Genomic DNA, 16,065 nt, shown 5'->3' with positions numbered 1-16,065 from the left:
GAATGTGTTGGATTGTGTCTGGTTTCTCTTGGCATTTTCTGCACTTACTGCCTTGTTTGTTTGTATGTCATGTATTTTTGTTTTTTTTTCCTTTTGTTAACCACCTTGCCCTGTATTTCTGCAGGAAACCCTTGGGTTTCTGTGAAGAGGTCTCCAACTCTCAGTCAGGTGCATGGTGCTTCCTTGTCACCATCTCATCTGCTCAGATCGTTGAGATCTCTCCCATGGAGGGTCATACTCATTCCACTGTTTAATGTTTTCTTCCAGAGTGATGATTTATTTTTCTGATTTGGCCTCTCATTGAAGTTTTCTGGTCTGTATTTCTTATCATGATTGCATATACACACATGGAGTGCTAAATCCTGTTCATTTTTGATGAAAGTATATACTTACAAGTTTTATCTGACTGTCGTCTGATTTTTTTCATGTGTGTTTTTCTTCTTCCTCCTTCTGTCCAAGGTGGTGTTAACCTAAATGTGTCACTCCTGATGAAGGGGTTCAGCCCGAATCATTGTCACTACCTCCTCCCATAGATGCTGTCTGGCCTGCTGAGTTCTGCCAGCATTTGGGCTTTTATTTATTTCCAGCATCTGCAGATTCACTGGTGTCTGAGTGTGAATAGACTTTTCTAAAGTTCTTATTTATCTTTGTAAACTCTACTGATTGAAAATGGGCCAAGATGTTTTTATTAACAAATGTCAGTGTGGGTATTGATGAAAGTGTTTATTACCTTTGTTGTATTTGTCAACTATTGAGCTCTGTTTGCCAAGATTTTTAAGTCTTGAACTAAATTCTGTCAAAGGCTTTCTCTATTTTGCACTACTTGCTTGTTGATATTCCAGATTCGTGGGTATCAAGAGTCTCGATAAACTGTCTTGGCCCAAAATGTTGATTCCCATCCATAGACGTTGCCTGACATGCTGAGTTCCTCCAACACTTTGTGTGTAGTTCTCTAGATTTCTAGCATCTGCAGGTCGTCTTGTTTCACAGATAATTATGTTTCTTGAAAGAACAAGCTGGTAGTGGGGTTGTGTGGCTGTGTTGGTAAAATTTAATATTGGCATAGGGTTGGAAGGTGTAGAATCTGTGGGTAGAATAAAGGAACTGGAAACGTAAAAAAAAGATCCCTGATGGGAAATGTATAGAGACCTCCAAACAGTAGTAAGTATGTGGTCCACAAGTTACAATGGGAGATAGAAAATGTGTGCCAAAAGGGCAATGTTACAACAGGGGCTGTCATGCAAGTGATAAGGAAAATTAGTTTGGTGTTGGTCTCAAGAGGAGGAACTCTCAGAATGCCTATAGGATGCTTTTTTAGAACAGCTCGTGGTTGAGCCCATTTGGGGATCAGTTATTCTGGATTGGGTGTTGTCATGATCCAGAAATTATTACGTCACTTACGTTCAAAGAACACTAAGGGGCAAGTGATCTTAATGTGATCAAATTCAGCCTGACATCAGAGGAGTAGATGTGGAATAAAGAGAGATAGAGAGACTTGAGAGAATATATGGTCAAAATTGATTTGAGAAGAACACAGGCAAGGATGAAAACAGAGCAGCAATGGCTGGAATTTCCGGAAGTAATTTGGAAGAAACAGGATATATACACTGGCATGCAGAAGTTTGAGCACCCCTGGTCAAAATTTCTTTTACTGTGAATGGCTAAACGAGTAAAAGATGACCTGAATTCCAAAAGGCATAAAGTTAAAGATGAGAAATTTCTTTAATGGTTTAAGCAAGGATGTTTTTTCTTAATTTCCATCTTTTACAATTTCAAACTATCAAAAAAGGAAAAAGGCCAGAAGCAAATGTTTGGGCAGCCTGCATGGTCAGTACTTAGTAACACCCACTTGACCTCTGGTTGTCATCCCACCCAACATCAGTGGAAAAAACCTCTTTGCAGTGACCCTATCTGTACCCTCATAATTTTGCATACTTCCAACAAATCCTGAAAACAATGTATAGTTTCCTTGTTTATGCTTAGTGCCTTGTTTAGGTACATAAGATGATGAGGGACATTATTTGTGTGGATAGTCAGAGGCTTTTCCCAGGGCTGAAATGGCTAACAGGAGGGGGCATAATTTTAAGGTGCTTGGAAATAGATACAGAGGGAAAGTCAGGGGTAAGTTTTTGCATAGAGAGTGGTGGGTGGGTGGAATGCACTGCCAGCAACGGTGGTTGAGGCAGATACAATAGGGTCTTTTATCAGCCTCTTAGACAGGTACATGGGGCTTAGATAATAGAGGACTATGTGCTAGGGAAACTCTCGGCAGTTTCTAGAGTAAGTTGCATGGTTGGCACAACATTGTGGGCTGAATGGCCTGGAAAATGCAGGGGATTTCAATGTTTTATGTTGAACAGTGAAATAACTTTGGCTATCCTACAATCCTCTGATAACCCCCCCCCCCCCCCCCCCCCCCGTTCACTAAGGATGATTTGGTTATCTCTGCTAGGGGCCCGACAACTTCTGCACTTGCCTCCTGTAGGGTCCAAGGGAGCACCACGTCATGTCCTTTTCCACACTCCCATAGACCCTGTGTCCATGTGTAAATAGGGATGAAAAAATATTTAACATCTCCCCATCTGCTTTGGTTCCACACGTGGATTGCCATTCCGGTCTTCCAGAGGATCAACTTTGTGCCTTGCAATCCTTTTGCTCTTAATCTGTCTCTGGAATCCCTGAGAATTATCCTTCATCTTTTTTGCAACAGCAAACTCATTCCTTCTTTTAGACATCCTGATTTATATCTTATTTGTTCTCTTGCATTGTTATACTCCATAAGAACCTACCTTCCTATCCCTGTTATATAACTCCATTTTGTGCTTCACCAGGGTCTCAATATTTCTTGAAATCCAAGGTTCCCTACAGTTTCTATCTGTACCTTTTATTCCAAGAAGCCCATACTCGCTTTGTACTTTCAAAATTTCACTTTGAAGGCCTCTCAATTACCAAGCACACCTTTGCCATAAAGCAGCCTGTCCCAGTCCACAGTTGCCAGATCCTAGTCTCATAATTCCAGCTGTTGATCCATGTCCTGAACACATCCACCTTTCCTACGGTGTTCCTTGTATTGAAATATACAGGGCTGAGCATATTCACTGCATCATGCTCAACGTTTTTCATTGACCTTGTCTGAGGTCTGAACAACACCTGTCTGCACTACCCCACCACTATCTGTTCTGTTATTCCCCCTGCAATTTTAGTTTACCCCCCCCCCCCCATGCCCCACCTCCCACCACGCAGCTCTATCACCCCTTTGGCTTCCATCTCCCAGATCAATAAAAAGGAGGTGCATACCAGGTACAGGCGGATAGGAACAAATGGGGTACTTATGAAGTACAGGAAATTCAAGTGAACACTTGTGAAAGAAATAAAAGAAGGCATGAGGTTGCCCCATCAGACAAGGTGAAGGAGAATCCTCAGGGATTCTGTAGGTATGTTAAGAGCAAAAAGATTGCAAGGAAAAAATATTAATCCTCTGCAGGATCAGAATGGTAATCCATATGAGGAGACAAAATAGATGGGGGAGATTTTTTCTGCATTTGTATTTACTCAGGGGATGGACACAGAGTCTGTAGAAGTGAGGCAAATCAACATCAACTTCATGGACCCTGTACAGATTACAGAGGTGGAGTTGTTTGCTGTCTTAAGGCAAATTACCATGGGCAAATCCCCAGGGCCTGACAAGTTGTTCCCCAGGAATCTGCGGAAGATAACTGCAGAAATTGTTGGGGCCCAAACACAGATATTTAAATCGTCCTTAGTATCCGGTGAGGCAGTGGAGAATTGTAGGACGGCCAATATTGTACCACTGTTCAAGAAAGGCTCTGAAAATAAACTAGGAAATTGTATCTTGGTGAGCTTGACATCAGTAAGGGGAAAGTTATTCTAACGTATGTGCAGGAACCGGATAGATAAGTATTTGGATAGATGTGGACTTATGAAGGATAGAGAGCATGTGTTTGTGCATGGTAGGTCATGCCTATCCAATAATAGAGTTTCTTGAGGAAGTTATCAGGAAAGTGGATGAAGGCAAGGCACTAGATGTTGTCTGCATGGACTTTAGCAAGGCACTTGACAAAGTCTCTCATTGGAGGTTGGTCAAGAAGTTTCAGACATGCAGCATTCAAGATGAGATATTAAATTGGATGAGACCCTGTCCTTGGGGGAAGCCAGAATGTGGTAGCTGATGGTTGCCTCTCTGACTGGAGGCTGTGACTAGTGGTGTGCCAGAGGGATCAGTTATGGATCTGTTGTTGTTTGTCATCTATATCAGCAATCTGGATGATAGTGTGTTTAAATGGATCAGCAAATTTGTGGTTGAAGCCAAGACTGGGGATTCAGCGGACTGCGAGGAAGACTATCATGGCTGGCTGTGCAAATGGACCAGGTAGAAAGATGGTTTGAGAAATGGAAAATGGAATTTAATGCAGACAAGTGTGAGTTGTTGCACTTTGGTAGGACCTACCAGGGTGGGTCTTACACAGTAACTGGTCAGGCACTGAGGAGTGTTGTAGAAGAAAGGAATTTGGGAATACAGGTATACATCTCACTGAAAGTGGTGTCACAGTTCGATAGGGACGGACTGAAAGATTTCGTCACATTGGCCTTCATAAACCGAAGTACTGAGTACAGGAGATGGACGTTATGTTGACTTTGTACAAGATATTGGTGAGGCCTAGTTTGGAGTATTGTGTGCGGTTTTGGTCACCTGCCTACATGAAAGATGTAAAAGAGGTTCCGAGAGTTCAGAGAAAATTCACAAGGATGTTGGCAGGTCTGGAGCACTTGGGTTAGAAGGAGAGACAGAACAGGTCAGTACTTTATTCCTTGGAATGTAGAAGATTAAGGGGAGATTTGATGGAGGTATACCACAATTATGAGGGTTAAATACAGGGTAAATTCAGGCTGGCTTTTTCCACTGAGATGGGGTGGGACTAAAGCCAGAGGCCATGGGTTAAGGGTGAAAGGTGAAACATTAATGGGGACATGAGGGGAAACTTCTTCATGCAGACTGTCATCCAGGTGAGGAATGAACAGACAGCCCAACAGTTGCATGCGAGCTCATTTTCAATATCTAAGAGGTTTGTGTAGGTACCTGGATGGTAGGTGTACGGGGATAGACAGTTTAAATAGTTCAACACCAACTAGATGGGCCAAAGGGCCTGTTTCTGTGTTGTACTTTTCCATGTCTATGACAAGAACCTTAAATAACGATAACATTCACTCAAATTCCTTTTAACAGATGTGCAGACCAACCATACATCTGAGTAGGAGATATTTACATGGTGTTAAAACTGTGGCACTTTAAATTAACAGTACATAAAAGAAAATCCCAGCTGTACGTCAACAAAGGCTATTTGTGTGAGAGTATTTCAGTTTCTGTGGGGCCAGGCACCCATGCAGCTCAGTGGGAACAGGGAATAATACCAGTGGAGAGAGTCAACTGAGCCAGGTCACAGATTGAAGATGGCTGAAATGCCCCATTCTCAGAGAGAGGAAGAGCATCAGGGAATTTGATGGTAATTCCAGATACCAGCACTGTGTCCAGTCAAAAGGTGATTTCTCTCTCCAACTTGGGTTGAACCTCACAGTAACAGATCACATGTGAGCTACTGAAGTGATCTCATATGTAATGTTGTCTTTCATACATTGATGGTTTTTGTAAATCTTTTTACAGGTTAGAAATTTGAAGGAATTTGTCTACGGAGATCTCAAACACAACTCACCAGTTTTGCTGTATCTGTCCAGATATTTAAGAAGTGGAGCAAGGGATTCATTCAACCAGCCTTGCTGCTCAGATTATGGGCAGTGATTCACTCGGTCATCTGACCGACTGGCATGCATGCCAATTTAAAAAAAGGGGAGAGGATGTTCTCCTGCTCAGACAGTGGGAATGGATTCAGTTGGTCATCTCAATTGAAGGTACATCAGCAAGTTCACACTGGGACAAGGCCATTCACCTGTTCTGTGTGTGAGAAGGGATTCAGTCGATCTTCCCACTTGTGGACTTACAGTCATTTCACACTGGGCAGAGGCTGGTCATTTGCTGAATTTGTGGGGAAGGATTCACTCGATCATCTGACCTAATGGCTCATCAGCAAATTCACACCGGGGAGCGGCCGTTCACTTGCTCAGACTGTGGGAAGGGATTCACTTTCTCATCTAAACTGAAGATACATCAGCGAGTTCACACCGTGGAGAGGCCATTCACCTGCTCAGACTGTGGGAAGGGATTCACTCAGTCATCTGGACTATTGGTACACCTGTGAGTTCACACAGGGGAGAGACCGTTCACCTGCTCAGACTGTGGGAAGAAATTTACTCGGTCATTTGATCTCCAGGTACATCACCGTGTTCATACGGGGGAGAGACCGTTCACCTGTTCTGATTGTGGGAAGGGATTCCATGGACCACCTGACCTTAATAGACACCAGCGATTTCACACTGGGGAGAAGCCGATCACTTGCCCAGTCTGTGGGAAAGGTTTCACTTTATTATCTGACCTACGGAGACACCAATCAGTTCACACTGGGGAGAGGCCCTTCACCTGCTCAGTCTGTGGGAAGACATTCAGTCAGTCATCCGACCTACAAAGTCACAAATGAGTTCACACTGGGGAGACACCGTTCACCTGCTCAGACTGTGAGAAGACATTCACTCGGTCATTCCACCTACAGAGACACCAGCGAGTTCACACTGGAGAGAACCCATTCACCTGCTCAGTCTGTGGGAAGGGATTCACTTTCTCATCTAAACTGAAGATACATCAGCGAGTTCACAGAGGGGAGAGACTATTCACCTGCTCAGACTGTGGGAAGAGATTTACTCAGTCATTTGATCTCCAGGTACATCACCGAGTTCATATGGGGGAGAGACCGTTCACCTGCTCTGACTGTAGGAAGGGATTCCATGGACCACCTGACCTTAATAGACACCAGCGATTTCACACTGGGGAGAAGCCGATAACTTGCCCAGTCTGTGGGAAAGGTTTCATGTTATTATCTGACCTACGGAGACACCAATCAGTTCACACTGGGGAGAGGCCCTTCACCTGCTCAGTCTGTGGGAAGACATTCAGTCGGTCATCCGACCCACAAATTCACAAACGAGTTCACACTAGGGAGACGCCGTTCACCTGCTCAGACTGTGGGAAGACATTCACTCAGTCATGCCACCTACAGAGACACCAGCGAGTTCACACCGGGGAGAAGCCATTCACCTGCTCAGACTGTGGGAAGAGATTCACTCAATCATCCCACTACAGAGTCACCAGAGTGTTCACACTGGCGAGAGGCCGTTCACCTGTAGTAAATTTGGGAAGGGTTTCACTCAGTTATCTAACCTTGTGACACACTACCGGTTTCACACTGGGAGAAACTTTCAATAAACTGCATGCTGGATATTTGTCCATCACCATTGCTGAATGCAATTTTGAGAGTGACTGTCAGTGCTGAACTCTGCAATTATTGCTGCTGCTCACCACACCCAGTACTGCACCCTGGTCACTGGGCATGGGAGGAGTTTCTTCTGCTCCACATTCACCTTTAATGGGACTGGAGTTTAATATTCTGGATCTGAGACAAATAAACCAGTTCTGTTTTGAACTTTGTCATCAGTACTTAGTGAATTTATAACACACCTAGTGTACAGTAGAGAGTTAACTCAGGCCAGCTGATCCTGCCAATGATTCAGTTCCATGACGGTCCTTTGAATCTTCCCCTGTTCCCCTCTCGATCTCTCTGTGGTGATGAGTTCCAAACAGTCACCTCTCTGTAGGTGAAGACGTTTCCCTTGAATTTCCTGCAGACTGAAGAAGTCGAGCTGACTGCAGTTCTGTCTGAGATCTTCTTCACCCTTCAAATCTCTGGGCTGATGGAGAATGGCATTGGTAGTTAATTTCCTTATTCATGGCTGATTTTCACATTATGGGTCATTTTCCTGCTCCTAAAAGCTTCTTAGAAAACACCAGTGTCCTCTAAAGACTGAAAGCAGAATGGGAAACCATCAGTTGGATGTGCAACTTAGCAGAGTTAGAAACCAGAGGCAGGTCTGCACAGGGCAGAGTTTTGGGCTCTGGACAATGGTCGGGGTAAGAACATATGACGAGGAGAAGGGAATCAGCAGTGGGACGTGGCTGCAACAGAGTGGAAACATTTGGAAGCTGATTGACAGAGAAAATCTTTTGTTTGTCTGACTGATGACACAAGCAATACCTGTGGTGAGGTGCTCAGGAACGTGTATGTTGGGAATAGTTTTATCGACTGAAGGAGCTGTTCCTGCTTGTTTATCCTGTAATATTTTATCCAGGTGGTTATTATGGATTGCCCTATCTGAAATAATGTTTTGATTATCGTATAATTTGTAAAATTTTGACTCTAACTGGATCAGTCTTGAATTTATGGTGTCTTTATGAAGTGATGGAGACTCTTAAAGCAAGATTTTGTTGAATGTTATTTGCTAAGATTGAGTTAAACTGCTGCAGGATCCTGGAATGTCTTGGATTGTGTCTGGTTTCTCTTGGCATTTTCTGCACTTACTACCCTGGTTGTATTTTATGTATTGTTGATTTTTTTTTTAATGTCAACCAGTTTTTCCTGTAATTCCCTCTGATTCTGGGTAGTTGTCCCTAACTCTGAGTCGGGCACTCGATGTTTCTTTGTCAACACCTTGTCTGCTCAGATCACTGGGATGGCTTCCAGGAGGGACATACTGATTACACTGGTTAGCGTTTTTCCCCAGAGTGATAATTCATTTTTCTGAGATGCCCTCTCATTTATGTTTGCTGCTCTGTACTTCATATCATTATTACATCTAATATCATAATGGCCAAAAAGAATAACAGCAGAATTAGGTCCTCTGTCTGATCGAGTCTGCTCGGCCATTCAATTATGTCTGATCTTTTTTTGTCTTCTCCTCAACCCCAGTTCCCAGCCATCTCCCCGTAATCATTGATGCCATGTCAAGTCAAGGATCTAACAATCTCTGCCTTAAATATAACCAATAACGTGGCTTCTGCAGCTGCATGAGGCAGCAGATTCCACCGAATTACCACCCTCTGGCTAAAGAAATTTCTCTGCATCACTGTTTTGAATGGACTTCCCCCTATCCTGATGCTGTGCCCTCTTCCTAACAGGAAGACCATAATCTGTGGATTGGTGAGAATATCTCCTCGCTAACGATCAACACTGCCACTCCTCAGGGGTGTGCGTTTCGCCCACTGCACTATTCTCCGTATGCACATGACTGTGTGGCTAGGCATAGCTCAAACAACATCTACAAATTTTCTGACGATACAAGCATTGTTGGTAGAATCTCAGGTGGTGATGCAAGGGCGTACAGGAGTGAGATATGCCAACTAGTGGAGTGGTGTCACAGTCAAAACCTAGCACTCAACATCAGTAAGACGCAAGAGCTGATTGTGAACTTGAGGAAGGGTAAGACGAAGAAACACATACCAATCCTTACAGAGAGATCAGAAGTGGAGAGAGTTAGTATCAATCCTTCCCTCGAATGATAACCTCTACACGCGAAACTCATGCTGATTTGCTCATCATTCACTGTTATTGTTGCAAAATATTTCCCTACACTCCATCTGGAAAATTGGCTGCAATTTCTAATTGTGGAAAACACTCCCTCGTATTCCAGATATCACTCCAGAAATGATTTGCTTTCTAAATGGGCTATCCACATTAAGTGCAGCGCTACTCTCGACAGTGGCAGGAAGAGAACCATCCACCATGTGGGAATCTGATCCAAGTTCTCAGCACGGGAATGAATGAGAAAGATTCAAATGTGTTGGCAATTCAACATAACACAAACAACACAAACACATAACACTGGTTCGGGGAGGTTTTATTACTGTCCTGGTCAAAGCCCGACTAAAATATTTTATAATCGCAGACATTTTATCAGCCTGTGGTGCTGTAGGCCTTTGATCTTGTCTCCATCTGTTTGCATTCGGAGCTGTTGCTCCTGCTCTTTGAGACAGTGATTATAACTTTCTATACATTTGCTGATATTTTATTAACATTCCTGAAGCTGAAATGGTCTGAATTGGTAAAGTGTCACAGCTTCTGCGTTATTTTGAGGTGCATCACCGTTGTGAAGTGATGTGTTATTACAGTGTGTTTCTCGTTCGTATAAAATCCACCCCTATTAGGAGCAGAAAATCAGACGTGATACTTGTTTGTGTTTATTTTTGGGGTGAACTAGAAATTCTGATTAGAGTTGATTTGCTTCCTTTCACATTTTGTCTGACAAGGGAATCTCTGAAAACACGAAGGGTGAGAAATATTTCTGAATGATTAATTTATTCGTGCGATTCCATCCATTTCAAATTTTGAAACAGATATTTGAAACAACTAATTCAGCAGATGCTGGAAACCAAATATGAGTGAGGGTGAGGGAGAGGGAGAGGGAGAGGGAGGGGGAGGGGGAGGGAGAGAGAGAGAGAGAGAGAGAGAGAGAGAGAGAGAGAGAGAGAGAGAACACACGCTGGAGGAAGTCAGCAGGGCGGGCAGCATTTATGGAAATGGATAAACGGTTGACGTATCCGTTGAGACCTTTTTCAGGTCTGGAGATTAACGAGGGAGACGCCAGAAAAAAATGGCGTAAGGAGTGGAAAGGTGATAGAGGAAACCAGGTGAAAGGCGAAGGGCTGGAGCGGAAGGAATCTGATCAGAGCGGACAGTGGAGTACAGGAAAAACAGAAGCAGTTTGGAAGTGATAGGCAGGTGAAAATAGGCATGCACCCAGCGAGGTGAACAGAAGAAGATGGGAGAGGGAGGGATATTTTTGATCGTCATTCATAACATCAGGTTGGAGACTACCTAGACGGAAAATATGTTGTGGCTGCCCCGTCTTGAGGCAAGCCTCAGCACGGCACAAGAGGAAGCAATGGACTGAAAATGTCGGATTGGAAATGGGAATCAGAATTAAAATGTTGGGACGCTGGGAAGCACCGCTTTTCACGCTGCCGCGATGGTGCTCGAGAAAATGAGGTTCCGTTTATCACTGGTCTCACCAATGTAGAGAAGGCCGCACCAAGGGCACCAGACACAACAGATGACCACAGCAGATCCACAGGTGAAATGTTGCTTACCTGGAGGGAACGCGTTTGGGCCTGGACTAATGGTTGGAGAGGAGATGAATGTGTGGGTGTAGCACTTGGGGGGCTTGCAGGGATAAGCGCCGTGAGGGTGTTAGGGGTGGAGGGCTGAAAGAAACGAGATTATGGAGGGTGATCCCTGCGGGAAGCGGCGAAATGAGTTGGGAGGTAGTGATATCTTTGTTGGTAGCATCGCTTTAAAAGTGGGATCAGCCTGTAGACGTTCACCAGGTCTTCCACCACGTTAACAGTGATGGAGTTGCTCTTATCTACCACGCCATGACGTTCCGCACCCAAAAATCATAATTTGTATTTTCAGCCATTTCCAAAGAGATCGCAGAAAAAAAATTATCTTTACCTCCCCATCACCGCCACACAACCGCTCTCCACTTCCCACAGGGATCACTTCCTCCATTATTCCGTTTTCATTCCAAACCTCACTATTCATCTCCCTCCCGGTGTTTATCCCAGCAAGAGGCCACAGCGCTACAGCTGCCCATCCACGTCCTACCTCAGCACCAGTCTTTGTCTCCGAACAGCCCTTCCAGGTGAGGCAACAATCTACCTATGAATCCACTGGGGTAGTCTGTGTGTCCAGTGTTCCCGAGGCAGCCTTCTCTACATTGGCGAGACCCATCATTCATCGGGGACCTTTTCGTCGAGCAGCTCAGCTCCAGCGACCAAAAACAGATCTTCCTCCAGGCAAAACCTCCGATTCCGATTCCTATTCCTGTTCCGCAGCTTTCTCTTCTTCCACGATGAGACAATCCCCAGGATGGAGCAGCAACAACTTCCAGTCTATGTTGTCTGGGTAGCCTCAATCCTAATGGCATGAATATCGATTCTCCTTCCCGTGGAAAGAATGATCACCCTTCCACTTTTTATTCTATTCCTCAATCTGGCCTTTTACCTCTTCTCACCTGCCTATCTCTTCCGCATCGTTTCTCTCCAGCTTCCCTTTCTCCTATGGTCCATTCCCCAGTCCAGTCAGGTTCCTTCCTCTACATCCCTTTAGTTTTCCCGTCCACCAGGCTTGACCTATCACCGTCCAGCTTCCCTTCTCCTCCTCCGTTACCTTTTTATTCTGGCGTCTCACCACTTCGTTTCCGGTCCTGGAGAAAGGTCTCGGCCCGGCACTTTGGCTGTTTATTCACTTCCATGGATGCCGCCCGACCTGTGGAGTTCCTCTGGCAGTTGGTTTGTGTCGCTTTTAGTACTTCTGTTGTGAGTGCGAGTCAAATGTGTTATTTCCATGTTTTTGAGCCATTGATGCCTCACTGCCTTTCAATAATGAAGTTGAGTTAAAAACTCAAGATTCTTTAGTCTACAAATTTATTTGTCAGTTTCATTGCTCCGATTTGTGACTATCCCATTGACGGGTTGTATGTTATTAGTATGTTTATTAGGTTGTGGTGCGTTATAACATTGAAACTTTCAATGTGTTTGAACAGCAGCATTGTTTGTTATTCAGAGTCTTCCATACTTGCTTTGTTGTCTGGTACTTTTCTGGGGCTAACATTTGGGATTATGTTTGTGGTTGTAGTCTACACTATGTGGTGTATCCGAGAGGTTACCGAGTGTTTAAACCTCCTTAACGAACTGAACAAAGCTGGAGAGGCAATGGATGAGGTTGGTCAGGATCCTCAGGGAAGGGTGAGGGACATGAAGGGTTGTAACTACAGTTGTGTCCGTCCATCCAGGGCGAACTTCGAGCAACACCGATGATCAATGGACAACATTTCGACTGCCTTCCTGAAAACAGAAGTGAAGGACGCTGGTTTCATAGACCATCAGTGTCGAATCCTTTTCAAAGTATAGAGAATGTAGCATCTCCTTCAGCTGTTCACTGAGCTCAGTCTGACTGACGAGGTGAGGAGCTCAGATTTTGCAGCATGCAGCACAGTTCCTTGAAAAATGAAGGTATATGCAAACAACGTGGGACGTCCACTGCAGGAACCATCCTGTTCCAGACAGCCATCACCCCTTACCATTCCCATACAGGATGAAATCTGCCGAGACGCCCAGCAGTAAAACCAAGGATTTTCTGAGGTTTTCGGGGTCGCTGTAATTTTGACTACTACTTGGAGCCCGGAGTCTGCTGTGGGCTCTGCTGACCACTAAATGGTTCGTGATGGTGAAAGCATTGAGCAGGACAACAACAAGGAATGGGGTCACAGTTGAAAAGACAGAACGAAGAACACACATTAATGTCCAAAATAGTGACAGAAGTAATTCTCAACTCTGCATGCAAAGGCATGTTAAAGGGAAGATATACATATTGGACCATGAAGAACTTTAAGCAACTCAGTGAAGGCGCAAAGGTCAGAATCACATCCGCCGTTCTCCCGGTACAATACTTAGGGAGTAGATCCTGGAAGCAAAAGGCCTCAAATCGATCAAAGGTGAAGGCGACGGTGAACCAAACAGAACAATCTGTGGCGGCCTGCATTAAAAAGACGTGGGTTCTACACACGCGGACGTAAAACAGGAAGGGGAAGTCATCCGGAAAAGCCTTCGGAATTTTTATCAATATAACGTCCAGGAAAACGACCGCTATGTCAGCCGCTGACATGGCCAGCAGATAGCGGATGACTGTTTTAGAGAGTCCGCACTTTCCCCGTGATAGTATGACAACCGTCGGCGCGTTCACTGTGAAAAGCAGAAGTACGGGAATTATATATCAAACTGAGAGCCTGTATGTGCCAATGTCTGTTTTATCGCCACAATATATCAGCCTCTATCATGATGTTTGGCAGCGCTTTCTTTGCACCTCCTTTTCCTTGTATAGAAAACCTATAACCAACCTCCCGCCGTATTTTCCCACTCCTTTTTGTTCTTTCCATACTGGGAAAAAGACACAGGCGTTTGAGTCTGACTATGCCTCTTACGATCGCACATAAGTCGATCAACTCACCGCTCATCCTCCAAAGAGCTGAGCCCAGGCTCGCTCCAGAGCTTTCCAATCCAGAACTAATCCATTTCTGGTTCGCAGCAGCATACTTATCTAACCAGATCCACATCTCTTTTTTTTCCGCCACCGTGTCAACGAATAAACAATTTTAAGAATTAAACATTCCTTTCAAATACCCATGCAGTGCCCATGAAAAGAATTCGCCTCCTTGAATGTTTTCGTTTTGTTGTGCAGCTTTGTATCACAGTGGATTTAATTTGGATTTTATTCTTAACATGATAAACCGAAAAATGTCAAAGTGACAACAAATCTCTAAAACGTGATCTAAATTAATTACAGATATAGAACCTGAGCGTGACTGGGGTAGAAGAAAGAATGTGTGGGAAGGCGAGATTGGGGTGAAAGATGAAAGGGGGAGAGATAGAGATAGGTAGAGAGAGTGATAGAGGGGAAGAGGGAGACGGAGAGAAGGAAACGGTAGAAAGCGAGTGTGGGGAGAGGGAGATTTGGGGTTAGAAAGAATGGAGATAGAAAGAACCATGGAGTGAGGTACAAGAGAGCAATGTGGAGAGAGATTGACTGGAGGGACAGTGGATAATAGTGTCAGGAGAGGGACAGTATAGAGATAGAGGCAGGGTGTTGAGAGAGATTTCGAATGACTGAAAAGATCGGAAGCTGGGGGAGACCGAGACGGATGGGGTAGGGAAAGAGACCAGGCTTGGGCAGAGAGACGTGGGACAGAAAGACTGCGCGGACGTGGTAAATCTTCGATGAGGATGTGTAGGGAAGAGTGAGTCAAAACCGTGAAAAATGTACCGTGAGGGTCTGGAGGGCTTTCCGTCACGCACAGCATTCTGGGACTGCAGTGGCACCATTGGAAAGTGCTGCCGAATCATCCAACCTGCCTCGGTGACTCCTTCCCCTGACCCGACTCCTGCTAAACCGCATCGGCGTTCTCCCTCCCTCATAACCTTCTTCGCCACCTCCCTGTCTCTCTCTAATCTCCAACCTCGCTCCTTGTGGACGACATTTCCGAATATAACGTTTCCAATGCTGTATGTTGCTTCAGTTTTGTGAAATTGCAGACCTCTGCGTTTTCCACTTGAGAATAGCATCTTCTCACCAATACTCCTTGGAACGATAACCCGGCTGCACAAGTCAGATGGGTATAAACGGATGACCCACAAATCAAGAAAACAACATTATGACATAATTCTATTGTTCTACGGTTTCGCACGCTTCCCTGCTAATGGATCTACAGGCAAGCCTTTTACTTGTACAGAGTTCCACACTGCATGATATAAAAGATTCGCCAATTAAAGTCTGGTACCGCACTTCACTTTGAGATATCTCTGCCAAATTGCTGTAGTCCAGCAGGATCCCGACAAAACGGGATTGAAACGATGGAGTAACTATGTCTCAGAGGCACATTCGAGTTCGCCACCCGTTGGGTGTTCCGTTTTGTGCCTACAGAACCTGGCCCATCACCGGCCAGCAAGGATGGGATCGGCGGAACCAAGTAGGAGAGACAGCAGTATTACGTGAAGTATTGTGTGAAATAAGGATCCGAGTCGCACCCAAGATGTTATCCGGTAGGTAAACAAAACCAATAGATAGAAATCAGACTGCAAGAAGTGAACAGAACGAAATTTCGTTCGTGCTTCTGCTTGCGACTGACTGCCTTTCCTTTGCAGGACCAGGTCAGTAGATTGAAGAAGGATGGGAAGTAGCAACAGTGACGTTGATCAGGAATGCGGGGAGAGTCTTCGCTGTGAAGGTAAAGAAGAAAACGAGAAAGAAGAACCCGAAAGTTGAACGAGTAACAAAATCCCTGGAAGTTCCATTGGTGCCGCTAATCTCCCTCCTGATAGGGTCTGGTTGAAAAGTGGATATGCTGCACTAGATATGTGATTCGTTTTACTAGTGGTTTGTGTGGTTGGACACAAGGACGGTGGTCCTATTGGAGTCTTTTTAGTTAAAGAAAGTCAAATAATTTAAACAAGAAACTGGTAGTGGAGACGGAGATCCTACGTAGGATTATGAT

At 44.7% G+C, this 16,065-nt stretch overlaps 1 protein-coding gene across 1 annotated transcript in view; it reads left to right on the top strand.

The window, feature by feature from the left end:
- Positions 1 to 15,544, top strand: part of LOC132389313 (zinc finger protein 214-like) — a 32,666-nt gene extending 17,122 nt beyond the window's left edge. The window contains exons 3-5 of the mRNA XM_059961829.1: positions 6,307 to 6,473; positions 6,765 to 6,990; positions 15,495 to 15,544. Of these exons, the coding sequence (XP_059817812.1) occupies positions 6,307 to 6,473; positions 6,765 to 6,990; positions 15,495 to 15,544 (443 nt within the window). The remainder of the gene's footprint in view (positions 1 to 6,306; positions 6,474 to 6,764; positions 6,991 to 15,494) is intronic.
- The last annotated feature ends 521 nt before the right edge of the window (positions 15,545 to 16,065 follow it).

This window comes from Hypanus sabinus, unplaced genomic scaffold, assembly GCF_030144855.1.
Source record: "Hypanus sabinus isolate sHypSab1 unplaced genomic scaffold, sHypSab1.hap1 scaffold_53, whole genome shotgun sequence".
In the NCBI taxonomy this organism is placed as follows: domain Eukaryota; kingdom Metazoa; phylum Chordata; class Chondrichthyes; order Myliobatiformes; family Dasyatidae; genus Hypanus; species Hypanus sabinus.
The sequence above is the reverse complement of the archived record's forward strand: the minus strand, read 5'-3'. Positions and strand labels throughout refer to the sequence as shown.